The 19,010-nt window shown below is 44.7% G+C and overlaps 1 protein-coding gene across 7 annotated transcripts in view; it reads right to left on the bottom strand.

Annotated features, from left to right (window-relative positions):
• TIAL1 (TIA1 cytotoxic granule associated RNA binding protein like 1) overlaps positions 1–19,010 on the bottom strand; it is a 232,638-nt gene that overhangs the window by 72,806 nt on the left and 140,822 nt on the right. For all 7 annotated transcript variants that reach the window (XR_003942079.1, XM_030202615.1, XM_030202616.1 and 4 more), the window contains 2 exons: positions 7,674–7,769; positions 5,488–5,572 (listed from right to left, as the gene is read on the bottom strand). Coding sequence is in view for 6 of the 7 variants with exons in the window: in XM_030202615.1 (XP_030058475.1) it covers positions 5,488–5,572; positions 7,674–7,769 (181 nt within the window). In the remaining variant the exon portion in view is untranslated. The remainder of the gene's footprint in view (positions 1–5,487; positions 5,573–7,673; positions 7,770–19,010) is intronic.

Genomic DNA, 19,010 nt, shown 5'->3' with positions numbered 1-19,010 from the left:
TCTAAATGGCAGATGACATTTAATGTGAGCAAGTACAAATTGAGGCATGTGGGAAAGAGGAACCCGAATTATAGCTACGTCATGCAAGGTTCCACGTTAGGAGTCACCGACCAAGAAAAGGATCTAGGTGTAGTCGTTGACGATACTTTGAAACCTTCTGCTCAGTGTGCTGCTGTGGCTAAGAAAGCAAATAGAACGTTAGGTATTATTAGGAAAGGAATGGAAAACAAAAATGAGGATGTTAATGCCTTTGTATCGCTCCATGGTGCGACCGTACCTCGCATATAGTGTTCAATTCTGCTTGCCGTATCTCAAAAAAGATATAGTGGAATTCGAAAAGGTGGAGAGAAGGTCAACGAAAAAGATAAACGGGATGGGATGACTTCCCTATGAGGAAAGGCTAAAGCGGCTAGGGCTCTTCAGCTTGGAGAAAAGGCAGCTGAGGGGAGAAATGATAGAGGTCTATAAAATAATGAGTGGAGTTGAACAGGTAGATGTGAAGCAGGGTATTATTATGGATTAAGAACTGGTTGAAAGATAGGAAGCAGAGAGTAGGATTGCGTGGCCAGTATTCTCAGTGGAGGAGGGTAGTTAGTGGGGTCCCGCAGGGGTCTGTGCTGGGTCCGTTGCTTTTTAATGTATTTATAAATGACCTAGAGATGGGAATAACTAGTGAGGTAATTAAATTCGCCAATGACACAAAATTATTCAGGGTCGTCAAGTCGCAGGAGGAATGTGAACGATTACAGGAGGACCTTGCGAGACTGGGAGAATGGGCGTGCAAGTGGCAGATGAAGTTCAATGTTGACAAGTGCAAAGTGATGCATGTGGGTAAGAGGAACCCGAATTATAGCTACGTCTTGCAAGGTTCCACGTTAGGAGTTACGGATCAAGAAAGGGATCTGGGTGTCGTCGTCGATGATACGCTGAAACCTTCTGCTCAGTGTGCTGCTGCGGCTAGGAAAGCGAATAGAATGTTGGGTGTTATTAGGAAGGGTATGGAGTCCAGGTGTGCGGATATTATAATGCCGTTGTATCGCTCCATGGTGCGACCGCACCTGGAGTATTGTGTTCAGTACTGGTCTCCGTATCTCAAAAAAGATATAGTAGAATTGGAAAAGGTACAGCGAAGGGCGACGAAAATGATAGTGGGGATGGGACGACTTTCCTATGAAGAGAGGCTGAGAAGGCTAGGGCTTTTCAGCTTGGAGAAGAGACGGCTGAGGGGAGATATGATAGAAGTGTATAAAATAATGAGTGGAATGGATCGGGTGGATGTGAAGCGACTGTTCACGCTATCCAAAAATACTAGGACTAGAGGGCATGAGTTGAAGCTACAGTGTGGTAAATTTAAAACGAATCGGAGAAAATTTTTCTTCACCCAACGTGTAATTAGACTCTGGAATTCGTTGCCGGAGAACATGGTACGGGCGGTTAGCTTGACGGAGTTTAAAAAGGGGTTAGATAGATTCCTAAAGGACTAGTCCATAGACCGCTATTAAATGGACTTGGAAAAATTCCGCATTTTTAGGTATAACTTGTCTGGAATGTTTTTACGTTTGGGGAGCGTGCCAGGTGCCCTTGACCTGGATTGGCCACTGTCGGTGACAGGATGCTGGGCTAGATGGACCTTTGGTCTTTCCCAGTATGGCACTACTTATGTACTTATGTACTTTCCAAAAATACTAGGACTAGGGGGCATGCAATGAAGCTACAATGTAGTAAATTTAAAACGAATTGGAGAAATTTTTCTTCACTCAACGTGTAATTAAACTCTGGAATTCATTGCCAGAGAATGTGGTAAAGGCGGTTAACTTAGCGGAGTTTTAAAAAGGTTTGGACGGCTTCCTAAAGGAAAAGTCCATAGACCGTTATTAAATGGACTTGGGGAAAATCCACTATTTCTGGGATAAGCAGTATAAAATGTTTTGTACTTTTGGGTATCTTGCCAGGTATTTGTGATCTGGATTGACCAGTGTTGGAAACAGGATGCTGGGCTTGATGGACCTTTGGTCTTTCCCAGTATGGCAATACTTATGTACTTATTAGGAAAAAAGGCCCGTTTCTGAAACCAATGAAATGGGTGCTAGCAAGGTATTGGCTTCCTGCAATTAATGTTTTGAAAGGGATTGTAAGGAGAAATGTGTTGTCATGCGGTTGGACCGCTTGGGCCTGTAGAAGGGCGGAGAGTTCCTCTGCAAGTATCTGTTTGTGCTGGGAACTGTAAGAATGAGCTCCTGGTGGACAATTTGGAGGTTTGTATTTCAGATTGTGGGTGTATTCTGACCGGACTATTTGAAGAACCCACCTTTGGTGAAAAAATATCAACCTCCCCCCAACCAGCAAGTCGTCCGGCACGGACACTTTTTCTGAAGCTATGCTGAACTGGAGCCAGTCAAAAGCCCATCCCTTGCTTTTGCTGGGGAACCGCAGAGGCCTCAGATGCACGCTGTTGACGAGAACGAGCGTGCTGGGACTGAGCCTGGACAGGCTGCCGAGAAGCAGGAGTGTACCTACGCCTATCATAGGAATAGGGAGCACTCCTCTTCCCTCCAAAAAACCTCCTAGATGAGGAGGTAGTAGCAGAAGACGCCCGGCAGGAGAGAGAATCCATAGCATCGTTGTGCTTTTTGAGCTGGTCAACCAGATCCTCTACTTTCTCACCAAAAAGTTTATCCCCCTGGCAAGGAACATCCGCTGCTGGGCCGAATGATCCAGGTCAGAGACATGCAGCCCATGAGAGTCTGCGCATCACTACACCTTGGGCAGCGATTCTGGATGTTACATCAAAAGTGTCAAACGTACCCCGTGGCCAGGAATTTTCGACACGCCTTCTGCTGCCTGACCACCTGGCAAAAAGGCTTGGCCTGCTCCGGAGGGAGTGCATCAACCAAGCTAGACAGTTGCCTCACCGAGTTCCACAAGTGGATGCTCGTGAAGAGCTGGTATGTTTGGATTTTGGCAGCGAGCATAGTGGCCTGATACACCTTCCTCCCAAAAGAGTCCAAGGTTCTAGATTCTCTGCCTGGGGGCGCCGAGGCATAGTACTCTTGGCTCTTTTGAGAGCGGAGTCCATCACCATGGAACTGTAAGGTAGCTGAGACTTCATCAATCCAGGTTCCCCGTGGATCCGATATTGGGAATCAGTTCTTTTCGGAATCATGGGGGTTAGACAGAGGGAACGACCAGTTTCACATAAGGACTTCCTTCAGTACATTATGCAAAGGAGCCGTTGCAGCCTCTTTAGGTGGAGAAGGATAATCGAGGACCTCGAGCATCTCAGCCCTGGGCTCATCCTCAACCTCCATAGGGAAGGGAATAGCCGCAGCCATTTCCCGGACAAAGGAGGTAAAAAATAGACTCTCCAGTGGAGGGGAAAATTCAGGACTCCCAAAGGACTTGTCAGAAGAAAAGTACCTGGTATCCTCCTCTTCCTCCCACGAGAGCTCATCTTAAGTATTGGACAAGACATCTCTCAGAGCATTCTGAAACTGAGCCTGCCTCAAAGCCGAGGAACGACGTCCTCGATGGCGGTGCCGGGAAGTCGACGCCCGCCTGGACTCCAGTGAAGCTTCCTCCACTAACGTCGGAGAGCGACCTGGGTGGCAGCTGACACCGATGCCGCAGGCGGCACTGAAGTCAGGGACCTCACCACAGGCGAAGGGCCAGAGACCGCTGTAACCGACGGTACGGAAGGCGCAAGCACCCCCGACACTGAAGCAGCCTGGCGCAGTAACCCTTCCAAGAAGCTCTGGAAGCAGGGTCCTGATGCGCTCGTTGAGAGCCGCCGTCGGACAAGGGTGTTGGGTCAGGATAGGAGCCGGTGGCAGAATCTTGCGAGGCCTGGGAGCAGGTACTGGGCTGCTAGATTGACGCATCAGCACCTCCTGAATAGAGGGGGAGCAATCCTCTCGGCGCCGATGCTTCTCGGGTGCCGAATCCCTTGACGCCCCGGAGCTCTTAGCACCGTGTGTCGAAACAGAACCATGACGCTGCTTCTTCACCTTCGCTCAACGCCAGTCATCGATACTCCTCGGTACCAATGAGGAAGACGTGGAATCCTCATGTTCCTTGGGGCTGGGTCTGACGAAGGTCGGTCCTGGGGGGCCTGCATAAGAGGAGGCGTCGAGACAGGTGCAGACCTACTCGATGCCTCACTGCTCCCAGCACGAGTTGGTCATTCCACAGCCATTACCTTCGCTCCTGATGTCGATGTGTCCCTCGATGTCAACGCCGCCAACCTCGGTACCGGTGTTGATGTCGAAGCCGAAGGACCGGACTGAGCCCCAAAAACCTTTTCTCGTTGGGCCTCTCGAGACGCTTGGGTCTGTTTCTTCATGCGAAGACACAGACTACAAGTGGCTGGGCTGTGTTCGGGCCCAAAGCACTGGATACACCAAGCGTGGGTATCGGTACCTGAGATAGTCCGGTTGCACCGAGTACAACGTTTGAAGCCGCTGGGTGTCTGCGATGACATGGAAGAAAAAACGGCTGCGGCGAAATCAAAAGACGCGATCGTGCCTGTTAAAAGAAAAAAGGGCACGAAAAGAAGGGAGCAACCCGACCGCGAATCCTAATCCGGCCGCGTCGAAAAACAAAGGAAACTTAATAAGGGGCAAAAAAAAATAAAAGAAAAAACTACGGGAATTTTTTTTTTTAAACTGTAAATTATAACAAAGAAGAAAGAAAAAAAGACAAAAGATAATGCAGAAAACTCTTTCCCGGGCCTGAGAGGAGCGGGGAAAACATGACCGCACCTCACCACGGAAAAAAAAAACTGAGCAGGAACGCTCACGTGACGGGCGTATACACCATAACAATAATGTGGGAAGAATGTGAAACTAACAGATTTGAAAGGTTAAATTTTCCTCCATTCAACACAGCAGAAAAAACAAAACTGAAGAGACTGATGTGTGTAAGAAGGGCCACACATAATCAGAACTTTACACTAGCTCTGTAATTCAAAAAGAGTCACTTTATTCCAGTGCTGTCCAATAAAGTTACCCACTTGTACATCGGATGTTATCCTGTTTGCCAATGGAGAATTACTGATAATCCAGTTCTCATACTACAACATTTTTATAGTTGATACTTTGATTTTGTAACTCACTGCATACCTGCATAGCTGCACAGGGGGCCAGATTCCTCCCTTTCTCCCACACAAATTTCCTCGTGACCCCTTGTCAACTAATTTTGAAGAGTCCCAAGACAGTGAAAAGATAGCAACTGTTGTTCTGCATGCCCCAAGTTTCCAAAGACAGTTTTGGGATCAGTTACTCACAGGCATTCTAGTATTTAGATCTGTTCAAAGAAGGAACACTGATGGCAATAAGGTATTATAAATGGAAACTCAGTAAAACAGAAGTGAGAGAAATAAGAGCAAGAGAAATAACCGGGAGAAAATTCCAGCCCTATGAAATATTTAAAAAACAAAATAAAACCATAAAGCCCAAATCCTGAAGCTCTTACTTGGAGAAGCAGCCTTACCTGACAAAGGAATAACCCTTTTCTGGGAAAACTCTTATTTCCATGATCTGTCCAAACAGAGAAAACGTTTGTCGCATAAGCTGATCTGAAAAATAATGTAACTTTCTTAGAAAAAGAGCTGTTCCCAAACAACTTATTGGATGTCATCATCACCAACAAGGACTATGGTAAATATGACCTGTACCCTGTTGAAAAGGGATATGTAAAGTCCAACTCAACATCAAACATACTAGACTTGGGTTCTGTAGCTCAAACCTGTGGCTCTCTGGCCAAGGCTGCAAGTCATGCTTTCAGCAGCTACTTATGTGTCTGAGTTAACAAGTGATTTCGATCATTAAAACTAAGGCTGCAAAGTTAATCACAGTTAACTACACAGGCAATGTACCAATCACTGAACACGATCTGCAGGGGGAAATTTTTTAATCGCGATTAAAGGATTTAATCATGCTGTGCCATCTCCTATCTCCTCTAAACGTCTCTTCTGCTCTCTTCCACTCCCAACCCCAGTCCTCGGCATCACCCAGCATTTTCCCTTGCAACCAGGATTCAACATCACCCGCCGCATGTCAGCCTATCTTAAAAATGGTCTTCTGTTGGTCCCCAGTAGCAGCAGTGTTGCACATATGATGCCTGCGGTCTGCTCCAATGCTTTCCCTCCGGCCCGCTCTGCCTCCTCTGTTATCACTTCCTGTTTCTGCATGGGTGGGATAGGTCAGAGGGAAAGTTTCGGATCTGGCCGCAGGCAGCCACTGCCAGGGACCAACAGAACACCATCTTGAAGGAAGACTGGGGGGGAGAGGGGAACTGAGAGGGGGCAGATGCTGAACCCTGAGTGGGGGGAGTAGAGTGAGTTGCAGACCTGCAAATAGAATTGGAGGGGTCACCCGTGGAAGTTATTGCCAAAGTAAGCTCCAGCAGCCATAAAAAGAACTGTGTTGCTCACCACCAAGTTTCTATTGCTACTCATGAGGATGGAGGGAAGAGAGGGAGGGTGAGGTGCTGAACAACAGCAGGGAGGGAGACAGAAAGATAATGGACCTGGGGGAAGAGGAAAGGGAGGGAAGGAAAAGAAAGTAACATATGTTAGATCAGGCGGCAGGAGGGAGGGAGATTATCAGTTCTTTAGAGAAGGGAAGGCGGATGGGATTTGATATACTGCATTTCTGCAGTTACAATCAAAGTGGTTTACATATTATATACAGGTACTTATTTTGTACCTGGGGCAATGGAGGTTTACGTGATTTGCCAAGAGTCACAAGGAGCAACAGCAGAAAAGAAATAAATAGGTAAATGAACTTTAATCACACAATTAACCACAATTAGACATTTTTAATCATGGAATTGTGATTACTAATTTTAATCAAAATGCAGCCCGATTAAAACAGAGATACCTTAAGAATGCATTTAGTAGGGTGGGGTGGGGTTGCTGTGTAGAGGAAGTAATTGTTATAAAATGTATTGAGAAGTATGTTAAAAAAATGAAAAAGTGCATTACTGTATGAATCTAAGAATTTATAAATAAAGATTTTAAAAAAATTGAATTGCAGGGAGATGGACTAAATCCGAGTTGAAAACTAATTCTCTCATTTATAGGGAATCTCTGCAATACTTTGGATCTAAGGAAAATGCTGATAGACTGAATGTACCAAATGGCCTCCAAGTTGAGAACAAACAAAAGCAGACTGATATAGGAAGGAATGGAAAAAGTTCTACCCAGAAATAATGGAACCTACGCTTAGAGGTGATTGTCCATAGCTATAAATGAATGCCCTATAAAATACTCGTCAGGACAACCTTGGCCTCCAATATTGCCTAAACGTTTCGTACGGCTAGGACACCAATGGTTAGTGCAGCGGACTTTGATTCCAGCATCCTGGGTTTAATTCCCACTGTAGCTCTTTGTGATCCTGGGCTAGTCACTTAACCCTCCCATTGCCTCAGGTACAAAAAAAAAAAAAAAGGATTGTGAGCCCTATAGGGACAGAGATATTACCTGCTTAAAATTGGATTGTAAGCCACATTGACCCTGAACTCTGTTTGGGATAACGTGGGATACAAATTTCATAATAAATAAATAAATACCAAAGTTACTTGGGCGAGGGGGGAGGAGCAGACAGATATAGCATTCCCAAAAGCCTTCTTCCCTAAAAAGAGGACAGTAAAAGAGAGTAATATACAACTCATACCTGTGAGTCCTGAGGCAATCCCTCCACAATACACAGTACAATTTTTGGGACTTGACTGGTTCACTACATCATCAAACCTTAGCTGTTTCGTGTTATCTACAGAAGAGAAGAAATAACATTGAAGTGCCTGTTGTTGTTCGTTTTATTTATGACTGTATATGTATTTTATGTAAACCGCTTAGGTATAAGCAGATTAAAAATTTTAAAATACATAAAAAACATTAAAATTTATCTGCTTTGTTGGAAAATTCGTACTAGAATTATGCTACTTCAATCATGAATAATGGTATTGTCTTTTAATTCAGAGTTTTTGCAAAAATATGAGATCCATTTCTCTTTTACAATTAAAGTTTGTACAGAACCTGAAATACACATGTAACTTTTTCAATATCCTATAAAGCCCTTCCCTCCACTACTCACACCCCTTTTTGTAACACACCAATATTTACTCCCACCCTGCCTACCCTCAGGGCCAATTTTAGACATGGTGGGGTCCCTGATCCCCCCCCCCCCCCCCTCCCCTGACCTCCCCACCAGCATTGCTACTACACTGTCCGGACAGTTCTTTCCCTTCTCTCCACCATAGTCCATCTCCCTTCCCCTCACCTTGTGGTCTTCTTTAAAATTTTTATTTCCCTTCTCAGAGGGGCCCCAGCATGGCAGCCATCTTCACAAGCTGCCAACAGCTGTCCAAAAGCTTCCCTTCTCTGCCACGATTTACCCAGGCGAAAACAGGAAATTGTGTCAAAGGGTGGCAGATTGCGGCAGAAAGGGAAAGCTTTGGGGCACCTTTAAGGGCACCTCTAAGAAGGGAAATAAATTTTTAAAGACGATCAGGAAGGGAGAAGGAGATGAACGGTGGTGGGGACAAGGGGAAGAGATGCCAGGACTGTGGGGCCCAGGACAGCTGTCCTGTTTGCCCTCTCTAACGCCGGCCATGCCTATCCTTCCATGTTGTTCACCAATACCTTATAGGCTCTCTTCTCTCTCCCTTCAGTTTTGGTGATGAATCAATACAACAACTTATATACTGCAAAATGCCAAACCAAACGATTCAAAGAGGTTTACAGTAAGATCAGCCAGGCAAAATTATTGGAAAATATATTACAATAGCTAACCCAGGTAAAATAAAATTAAGTTAAAAAACAAAAAATATCAAGATGTCGTTTGAACAAGTAAGTTTTCAGCTGTTTTCTGAAGGCCACATAATCAAAAATCTGAGATTTAAAGGTAAAGAAATCCAAATCTTGATCGTTTGATAAGAGAGCAAATATAAAATCATTCATGTTGGACATTTATGCAAGGAAAATGCAAAGTCAATTTATTACATTGTGTCCCACACAGCAACAATGAGAACACTAGAAGCAATAGATAGGATGGTGTCAAACCATAAAAAAATTCTAAAGATAATGACCAAGCTTGTATTGCTAACTAATGTAAGGACTTCAGCAATAGAGTAGCTGAATCAAATTTTTGTGCACTACAAATAGAAAAATTAGATTTTACCTGATAATTTTCTTTTCATTAGTCCTTCCCACTATTCCAGAACCTGTGGGATAGTTGTGCCCATCAACCAGCAGGTAGAGACAGAGAACTGAAAACTGAGCTGACATCTCTCTCTGCATCCAGTCCAGCAAATCAGTATTTATGTAGACAAGAAGTAAGGAGAAACTCAGAATAAACACAACAACCTTAAACAAATCGCTAACTTAACACTAACCAGATGAGCAAACAACTTGTAGAAAACAAGAGATATGCAGGAAACACCATGCAAAGTGACAGTCATTATTTGACCCACTACTTTGCACAGACTAAACATCACAAAAACCACAGGCAGGTCTCTGAAATGGTGGGAAGGACTGATGGAAAGAAAATTATGAGATAAGATATAATTTATCCTTCTATTACATAGATTCCCACTATTCCAGAATCTGTGGGATGTTCAAAAGCAATCCCTAGAGTGAGTGGGATCCTAGCATCGCTACCCTGAGGACTGACGCCCTAAAATTGGGTTCCAAGCGCGCTGTAACATCCACCCTGTAGTGCTTGGAAAAGGTATGCAGCGACGACCATGTTGCTGCCTTGCAAAGATCTCCGGACACGGTAAAGTAGCCTGCCGCCCAGGATGTCGCTGTACGCCTCATAGAATGAGCCCACAAGGCCTGAGGAGCCTGCTTCCCAGCAGGCAAATAAACTGACACGATAGTCCCCTTCAGCCATCTAGCAACTGTGGACTTGGACCCATGAGGCCAAGCCTCTAATTACCAAAACACACAGTCTGTCTGATTCGTGAAACTCATTCATGAATTCCGGATAGGATTCAATGCATAGCGAGAAGCTTCAAGGAAGAATATTGAGCCTTCTCATCCTCTTTGAGAAAGGACAGAAGCTCCACAGATTGGTTGAGATGAAATGCTGATACCACTTTCAGAAGAAAGGAAGAACCCGAGTGTAGGAAAACCCCAGCTTCTGAAAAACAAAGACAGGGATCGCAACAAAAGAGAGCCTGAAGTTCTGAAACCCTATGTACCAACACAACAGCCACCAAGAACACTGTCTTTAGCGTAAGATCTTCAAGGTGGCCTTCTGGAGTGACTCAAAGGGAGGCTTCTGAAGAGCCCAGACTAAATTAAGGTTCTACTCTGGACATGGCGTATGAAAGGGAGGTCGCAAGCAGTGAACGATATCTGAGTGAGCTGCAAGAGACATCTTCTGTGGTCAGTCCCTGAAACAGGCCAAAGCTGCAAACTGAACTTTTACAGAACCCAACGCCAATCTTTTCTGAAGACCTGCCTGGATAAACACTATGATTTGCGTGATCTGAGCGGAGAAGAGAGAAAGTCAAAATACCAGCCCTCGAATTTCTTCAGGTATATTAGTGAAAGGAGAATGACTAAAAAGGGAATTGTGAGACTAAAAGATACATCGAAACGCTATGTAGATAATGATGAAGAAAAAGCCAATTTGCTAAATAGATACTTTTGTTCTGTTTTCACTGAAGAAAATCCTGGAGAAGGACCACAAGGGACTGGCAAAAGTACACCTGAGAATGGAGTGGATAGAGCACCGTTCACAGAAGAGAGTGTGTATCAACAACTTGGAAAGGTAAAGGTGGACAAAGCCATGGGACCGGACGGGATCCACCCCAGAATATTGAGGGAGCTCAGAGAGGTTCTGGCGGGTCCTCTTAAAGATTTGTTTAATAAATCCTTGGAGACGGGAGAGGTTCCGAGGGATTGGAGAACGGCGGATGTACTACCACTACTATTTAGCATTTCTATAGCGCTACACGGTGTACGCAGCGCTGCACAAACATAGAAGAAAGACAGTCCCTCTTCACAAAAGTGGTGATAGGGAAGAAGCTGGAAACTACAGGCCGGTAAGCCTCACTTCGGTTACTGGAAAAGTAATGGAAGCGGTGCTGAAGGAAAGGATAGTGAATTTCCTGGAAGCCCATAAGTTGCAAGATCCGAGACAACATGGTTTTACCACAGGGAAATCGTGCCAAACTAATCTCATTGAATTCTTTGATTGGGTAACTGACTCCAGAACCTAGACCTAATCCCTGGGCCTGCCTTGACCGAGAAGACAAATCTGTTCAACCTGCTTCGACCTCCTGCATTCCATGAGTAAGATCCTCTCCAGTGCTGTGTTGAATAAAATGTCCTGATACTACAGTGTCTGCAAAGGAGTTAGTCTGCTCTTCTCGAAATTGATCACCTAACCCAATGACTACAGAAGACAGACAACTCTGTCCGTCACTGCCACACTGTCCAAATAGGATGACGCACCAAAGGAAGGCCACTGCCACCACCACCATAACCTCGCTAAACGTTATTGGAGCCGTGGCAAGACTGAAGGTCAAAGTCCTGAATCGAAAGTGACGGCCCAGCACCGCAAAACATAGAAACCTCTGATGTGGCAGCCATATGGGTATATGCAAGTACGCCTCCTTAATATCAAGGATGGTGACAAATTCTCCAGCTTGAACCGAGGCTGTGACTGCTCTTAGTGTCTACAAATGAAAGGAGGACACTCTGAGGCAGTGATTTATTCGTTACATTTGTATCTCACATTTTCCCACCTATTTGTATGCTCAATGTGGCTTACATAGTTTTTGGAGAGGTTTACTGAGTCCAGTGTGATCGAATACAAAGTGGATGGTACAAATTAAAGACTGGGCGTTTCGCTCCATGTGGGTTGCGAGGGTGGGATTGTTCGGTGAGGTGTTGACCGTTAATTAGTTAATTGTTATATTTCATTGTTTATGTTGGTTGAGTGGGGTATTCCTTTCTGAAAAGGTGAGTTTTTAGGTATTTTCGATAATTTAGGTGGTTGCTTGTTGTTTTCAAGTCTTTTGGTAATGTGTTCCAGAGCTGTGTGCATATGTAGGAGAAACTGGACGCGTATGTTGATTTATAATTCAGTCCCTTGCATCTTGGGAAGTGAAGGTTTAGGTATGTTCTTGCAGATTCAAATGTGTTTCTCTTTGGTAGGTCAATTAGTCCAGTCATGTAGTTCGGCGCAAGACCATGAATTATTTTGTGAACTAAAGTATAAATTTTGAAGGCAACGCATTCTTTAATTGGTAGCCGGTGCAGTTTTTCGAGAAGGGTTTTGCGCTTTCAAAACAAGATTTTCCATATATAAGTTTGAGATCTAAGACTGGACGAAAGGTGCCTTCCTTCTTTGGGACAATGAAGTAGATGGAGTATCTGCCTTGTCCCTGTGTGGCCTGGAGAACTGGAACAATGGACCAGAGCACCAGCAAGGAATCTGTAGGAGTATTTACTTGAGATCTCACCTTTGCTGGTCTTGGCCTATACAGCCATTGTTATAACAATATGGATTTTACAGCTTGTGGCCTGTACGCATCAGTAACCATCAGAAACCAGCTTGGTTACAAAGGAAAATTACTGCTGAGCATACCATGATGACTTCATCTAAGGACATATTCTTTGTTGCAAACTAGCCCCGTTATCTCCTGGAAAGATTGGAGACGGGTTCAGATAATACCTTTGTATAGCAGAGCCCGTTCTCCCATGAGAAACTATTAATTATATCTGTACTTTTATATATCTGTACTTTGGTAAGTAAATAAAAAGAATTGACTCTCTCATATGCACGTAGCCATGGTTTCTTTTATCCCCCCAAATTGTTGATGGCTGGTACATGCTACAACATGAAAAAGGATCTGCAGAAGCTAGAAGAATGGTCTAAGGTTGGGCAATTAAAATTCAATGCGAAGAAATGCAAAGTGATGCACTTAGGGAATAGAAATCCACAGGAGACGTATGTGTTAGGCGGTGAGAGTCTGATATGTACAGACGGGGAGAGGGATCTTGGGGTGATAGTATCTGAGGATCTGAAGGCGACGAAAGAGTGCGACAAGGTGGTGGCTGTAGCTTGAAGGTTGCTAGGCTGCATAGACAGAGGTGTGACCAGCAGAAGAAAAGAGGTTTTAATGCCCCTGTATAAATCATTGGTGAGGCCCCATCTGGAGTATTGTGTTCAGTTTTGGAGGCCGTATCTTCCTAAGGATGTAAAAAGAACTGAAGCAGTGCAAAGAAAAGTTACAAGAATGGTATGGGATTTGTGTTACAACATGTATAAGGAGAGACTTGCTGACCTGAATATGTATACCCTGGAGGAAAGGAGAAACAGGGGTGATATGATACAGACATTCAAATATTTGAAAGGTATTAATCCGCAAACGAACCTCTTCCGTAGATGGGAAGGCGGTAGAAATAGAGGACATGAAAAGAGATTGAAGGTGGGCAGACTCAAGAAAAATGTCAGGAAGCATTTTTTCACGGAGAGAGTGGTGGATACTTGGAATGCTCTCCCGCGGGAGGTGGTGGACATGAAAACGGTAAAGGATTTCAAAAATGCGTGGGATAAACATAAAGGAATCCTGTTCAGAAGGAATGGATCCTCAGAAGCTTAGCGGAGATTGGGTGGCAGAGCCAGTGGGGGGAGGCGGGACTGGTGGTTGGGAGGCAGGGCTAGTGCTGGGCAGACTTCTACAGTCTGTACCCTGAAAATGGCTGATACAAATCAAGGTCAGGTAACACAAAAAGTAACACATACGAGTTTATCTTGTTGGGCAGACTAGATGGACCTTGCAGGTCTTTCTCTGCCGCCATCTACTATGTTACTATGTTTTGCTATGTAAATAAAAGCACTCTTTATTTTCATAATACCCTTGGTGTGGAGTTAGTTCTATTTATTATCTGGGCACTAGAACTTGGATTTTGGAATAAGAGGGAACATTTTCATCTGACACTGTCTTTAGTGGTACTTGGCAGAGGCCAGTTCTGTGGTAATTTATACTTCCCCAGAAGCCCAGCATACCAGTTTCACCCATTCCAACATTCCAGTGTTTCAGCAATTCAATTCTGCATGACCATCCTTTAAAGTCCATTCCATCCGCTTATTCAACCCGCTGACACTTCGAGTTACAGTCATTTACCGACCCCCTGATAAGTCCCTTTCTTCTTTCCTCACTGACTTTGATGCGTGGCTCTCCGTTTTTCTGGAACCTTCAAATCCGTCCCTCATTCTTGGCGACTTCAACATCCACGCTAATGACCCATCTGATTTTTATGCTTCTCAATTTCTCACTCTGACATCCTCCTACAATCTGCAGCTGAGCTCCATCACCCCTACTCACCAGAATAGTCACTGTCTTGATCTTGTCCTCTCCTCTATCTGCTTACCCTCCCAGCTTCTGCACTTCAGCTCTTCCCCTCTCCGACCACCATCTGATCACCTTCACACTTCATCACCCTCCCCCTCAGTCCCGCCCGACGCTTACCACTTCTTTCAGAAATTTCCAGGCTGTCGACCCTCCTTCCCTTTCCTCATGTGTCTCTAATCTCCTCTCTTCCATCTTGTCCTTCAAGTCTGTCGACAAGGCTGTCTCCTCCTACAATGCCACTCTTTCCTTTGCTCTGGACACCCTCGCACCCTCCACCAACCGTCCCATAAGGCGTACCAACCCTCAACCCTGGCTGACCCCTAGTATCCGATACCTAAGGTCCAGTGACCGCTCTGAACGCCTCTGGCTGAAATCTCGCACCCATGCCGATTTCATTCACTTCAAATTTATGCTGACCTCCTTCCAGTCCTGCCTAGTCCTCGCCAAGCAAGACTATTACACTCGACTGACTAATTCTCTTGGCTCTAACCCTCGTCACCTCTTCGCTACCTTGAACTCCCTCCTCAAAGTACCCTCAGCTCCTACCTCCCATCTCTCTCTCCTCAATCACTGGCTGATTACTTTCATGACAAGGCCCAGAAGATCAACCTTGGATTCTCTGCCAAGCCGCCTCCTCCTCTTCTTCCCTTAACTCACTCCCTTAATCACCCAACCAATGCCTCCTTCTCTTCCTTTCCTGATATCACCGAAGAGGAAATCGCACACCTTCTTTCCTCCTCGAAATGCACTACCTGTCTCTCTGATCCCATTCCCACCAACTTACTTAACTCCATTTCTCCCACTATCACCCCCTCTGTCACATCCTCAACCTCTCTCTTTCCACTGCAACTGTCCCTGATGCCTTCAAACATGCTGTGGTCACACCGCTCCTCAAAAAACCGTCATTGAACCCTTCCTGTCCTTCCAACTACCATCCCATCTCCCTCTTACCCTTCTTCTCCAAGTTACCTGAGCGTGCCATTCACAGCCGCTGCCTTGATTTTCTCTCCTCTCATGCCATCCTTGATCCGCTTCAATCCGGCTTTCGCCCTCTACATTCGACTGAAACAGCGCTCACCAAAGTCTGTAATGATCTATTCCTCGCCAAATCCAAAGGCCATTACTCCATCCTTATAGTAGATGATGACACAAAAAGACCTGCATGGTCCATCCAGTCTGCCCAACAAGATAAACTCATATTGCTACTTTTGGTGTATACCTTACCTTGATTTGTATCTGTCATTTTCAGGGCACAGACCGTATAAGTCTGCCCAGCACTATCCCTGCCTCCCAACTACCAGCTCTGGCACAGAACATATAAGTCTGCCCAGCAATATCCTCACCTCCCAACCACCAGCCCCACCTCCCACCACCGGCTCTCCCACCTAATCTCAGCTAAGCTTCTGAGGATCCATTCCCTCGGAACAGGATTCCTTTATGTTTATCCCACGCATGTTTGAATTCAGTTACCGGTTTCCTCTCCACCACCTCCCGCGGGAGAGCATTCCACGCATCCACCACTCTCTCTGTGAAAAAATACTTCCTGACATTTTTCTTTAGTCTGCCCCCTTCAATCTCGTATCGTGCCCTCTAGTTCTACCTCCTTCTCATCTACAGAAAAGGTTCGTTTGCGGATTAATACCTTTCAGATATTTGAACGTGTGTATCATATCACCCCTGTTCCTCCTTTCCTCCAGGGTATACATGTTCAGGTCAGCAAGTCTCTCCTCATACGTCTTGTAACACAAATCCCGTACCATTCTCGTAGCTTTTCTTTGCACCGCTTCAATTCTTTTTACATCCATAGCAAGATACAGCCTCCAAAACTGAACACAATACTCTAGGTGGGGCCTCACCAACAACATACAGGGGCATTAAAACCTCTTTTCTTCTGCTGGTCACTCCCCTCTCTATACAGCCTAGCAACCTTCTACTTACGGCCACCGCCTTGTCACACTGTTTCGTTGTCTTCAGATCCTCAGATACTATCAACCCAAGATCCCTCTCCCCGTCCGTACCTATCAGACTCTCCCCGCCTAACACATACATCTCCCGTGGATTTCTACTCCCCAAGTGCATCACTATGCATTGAATTTTAATTGCCAAACCTTAGACCATTCTTCTAGCTTCTGCAGATTCTTTTTCATGTTTTCCACTCCCTCCGGGGTGTCCACTCTGTTACAAATCTTAGTATCATCCGCAAATAGGCAAACTTTACCTTCTAACCCTTCAGCAATGTCACTCACAAATATATTGAACAGAATCGGTCCTAGCACTGATCCCTGAGGCACTCCACTACTCACCTTTCCCTCCTCCGAGCGAATTCCATTTACCACCACCCTCTGGCGTCTGTCCGTCAACCAGTTCCTAATCCAGTTCACCACTTCGGGTCCTATCTTCAGCCCATCCAGTTTGTTCAAGAGCTTCCTGTGGGGAACCGTGTCAAAAGCCTTGCTGAAATCTAGGGAGATTACGTCTATATCACATCCCTGATTTAATTCTCCAGTCACCCAGTCAAAGAATTCAATGAGATTCGTTTGTCACGATTTCCCTTTGGTAAAACCATGTTGTCTCGGATCTTGCAACTTATTGGCTTCCAGGAAATTCACTATCCTTTCCTTCAGCATCCCTTCCATTACTTTTCCAATAATCGAAGTGAGGCTTACCGGCCTGTAGTTTCCAGCTTCTTCCCTATCACCACTTTTGTGAAGAGGGACCACATCCGCCGTTCTCCAATCCCACGGAACCTCTCCCGTTTCAAATGATTTATTAAACAAATCTTTAAGAGGACCCGCCAGAACCTCTCTGAGCTCCTTTAATATCCTGGGGTGGATCCCGTCCGGTTCCACAGCTTTGTCCACCTTTAGCTTTTCAAGTTGTTTATACACACTCTCTTCCGTGAACGGTGCTATATCTACTCCATTTTCATTTGCACTTTTGCCAGTCCATCGCGGTCCTTCTCCTGGATTTTCTTCTGTGAATACAGAACAAAAGTATCTATTTAGCAAATTTGCTTTTTTCTTCATCATTATCCACATAGCGGTTCGCATCGTCTTTCAGTCTCACAATTCCCTTATTTGTCTTCCTCCTTTCACTAATATACGTGAAGAAATTTTTGTCACCCCTCCTTACATTTCTAGCCATATTTTCTTCCGCTTTCGCCAGACGTATCGCTCTCTTGGCTTCTTTCAGTTTCCTCCGGTACTCCTCTCTGTGCTCGGCTTCTTGAGTTTTGAGTGAAAATTTTAGATTCAAAATTGGATAACCAGGGGCCAAGAGAACTTATTAATATGTTGAATAATATAGGTGAGAAAGGGGAGCCCTGTGGTACCCCAGAACTAGCTTTCCAAGATTTAGAATATGTATTCATATGTTTCAAACTATAAGAAAGTCATTAAACCAATAAGGTACTTTACGAGAAACACCACTACCTACTAGGAGTCTTAATGGAAGTTGTTGATCTTACTACGTAAAAAGTTGCCAAGAGATCAAACTGAAGAATTATGGCCTGATGGCTTTTACTAAAAAGATCTCTAAGCTCCTGCATCTGTATTCCTATTATTGTTTCAGTGCTAAACACCTTTCTAAAGCTGGAATGAGTTGGATGTAGATAAGTACATAACTATTACCACACTGGAACAGACCAAAGGTCCATCAAGCCCAACATCCTGTTTCCAAAAGTGGCCAATCCAGTTCACAAATACCTGGCAAGAACACGAAAAAGTTCAATACATTTTATGCTGCTTACACCCCATAAATAAGCAGTGGATTTTCCCAAACTCATTTTAATAATGGTCTATGGACTTCTCCTTTAGGAAGACGTCCAAACTATTTTTTAAACCCTGCTAAGCTAACTCCCTTTATCATATTCTCTAGTAACCAATTCCAGAGTTTAACTACACGTTGAGTGAAGAAATATTTTCTCAGATTCGTTTTAAATTTACTACTTTGTAGCTTCATCGCATGCCCCCTAGTCCTAATATTTTTGGAAAGAGTAAACAAACGATTCACTTCTACCCGTTCCACTCCACTCATTATTTTATAGACCTCTATCATTTGTCCCCTCAGCCGTATTTTCTCCAAGCTGAAGAGCCCTAGCCGCTTCAGCCTTTCCTCATAGGGAAGTCGTTCCATTACCTTTATCAATTTCGTTGCCCTCTGTACCTTTTCTAATTCAACTATATCTTTTTTGAGATGCAGCGACCAGAATTGAACACAATATTCATGGAGAGGGTGGTGGATATGTGGAATGCCCTCCCGCGGCAGGCGGTGGAGATGAAAACGGTAATGGAATTCAAACATGCGTGGGATAAGCACAAAGGAATCCTGTTTAGAAAGAATGGTTCTGCAGAATCTTAGCGGACATTGGGTGGCGACGCCGGTATTTGGAGATTAAAACCGGTGCAGGGCGGACTTCTACGGTCTGTGCCCTGAGAAAGGCAGGGACAAATCAAACTCGGATATACGTATAAAGTATTACATACCATGTAAAATGAGTTTATCTTGATGGGCAGACTGGATGGACCATTCAGGTCTTTATCTGCCGTCATTTATTATGTTACTATGAGGTGCGGTCGCACCATGGAGTGATACAAAGGCATAATAACATCCTCATTTTTGTTTTCCATTCCTTTCCT

Source organism: Microcaecilia unicolor, chromosome 5 (genome assembly GCF_901765095.1).
Source record: "Microcaecilia unicolor chromosome 5, aMicUni1.1, whole genome shotgun sequence".
Classification (NCBI taxonomy): Eukaryota; Metazoa; Chordata; class Amphibia; order Gymnophiona; family Siphonopidae; genus Microcaecilia; species Microcaecilia unicolor.
This window is presented reverse-complemented; position numbering and strand designations above follow the sequence as displayed.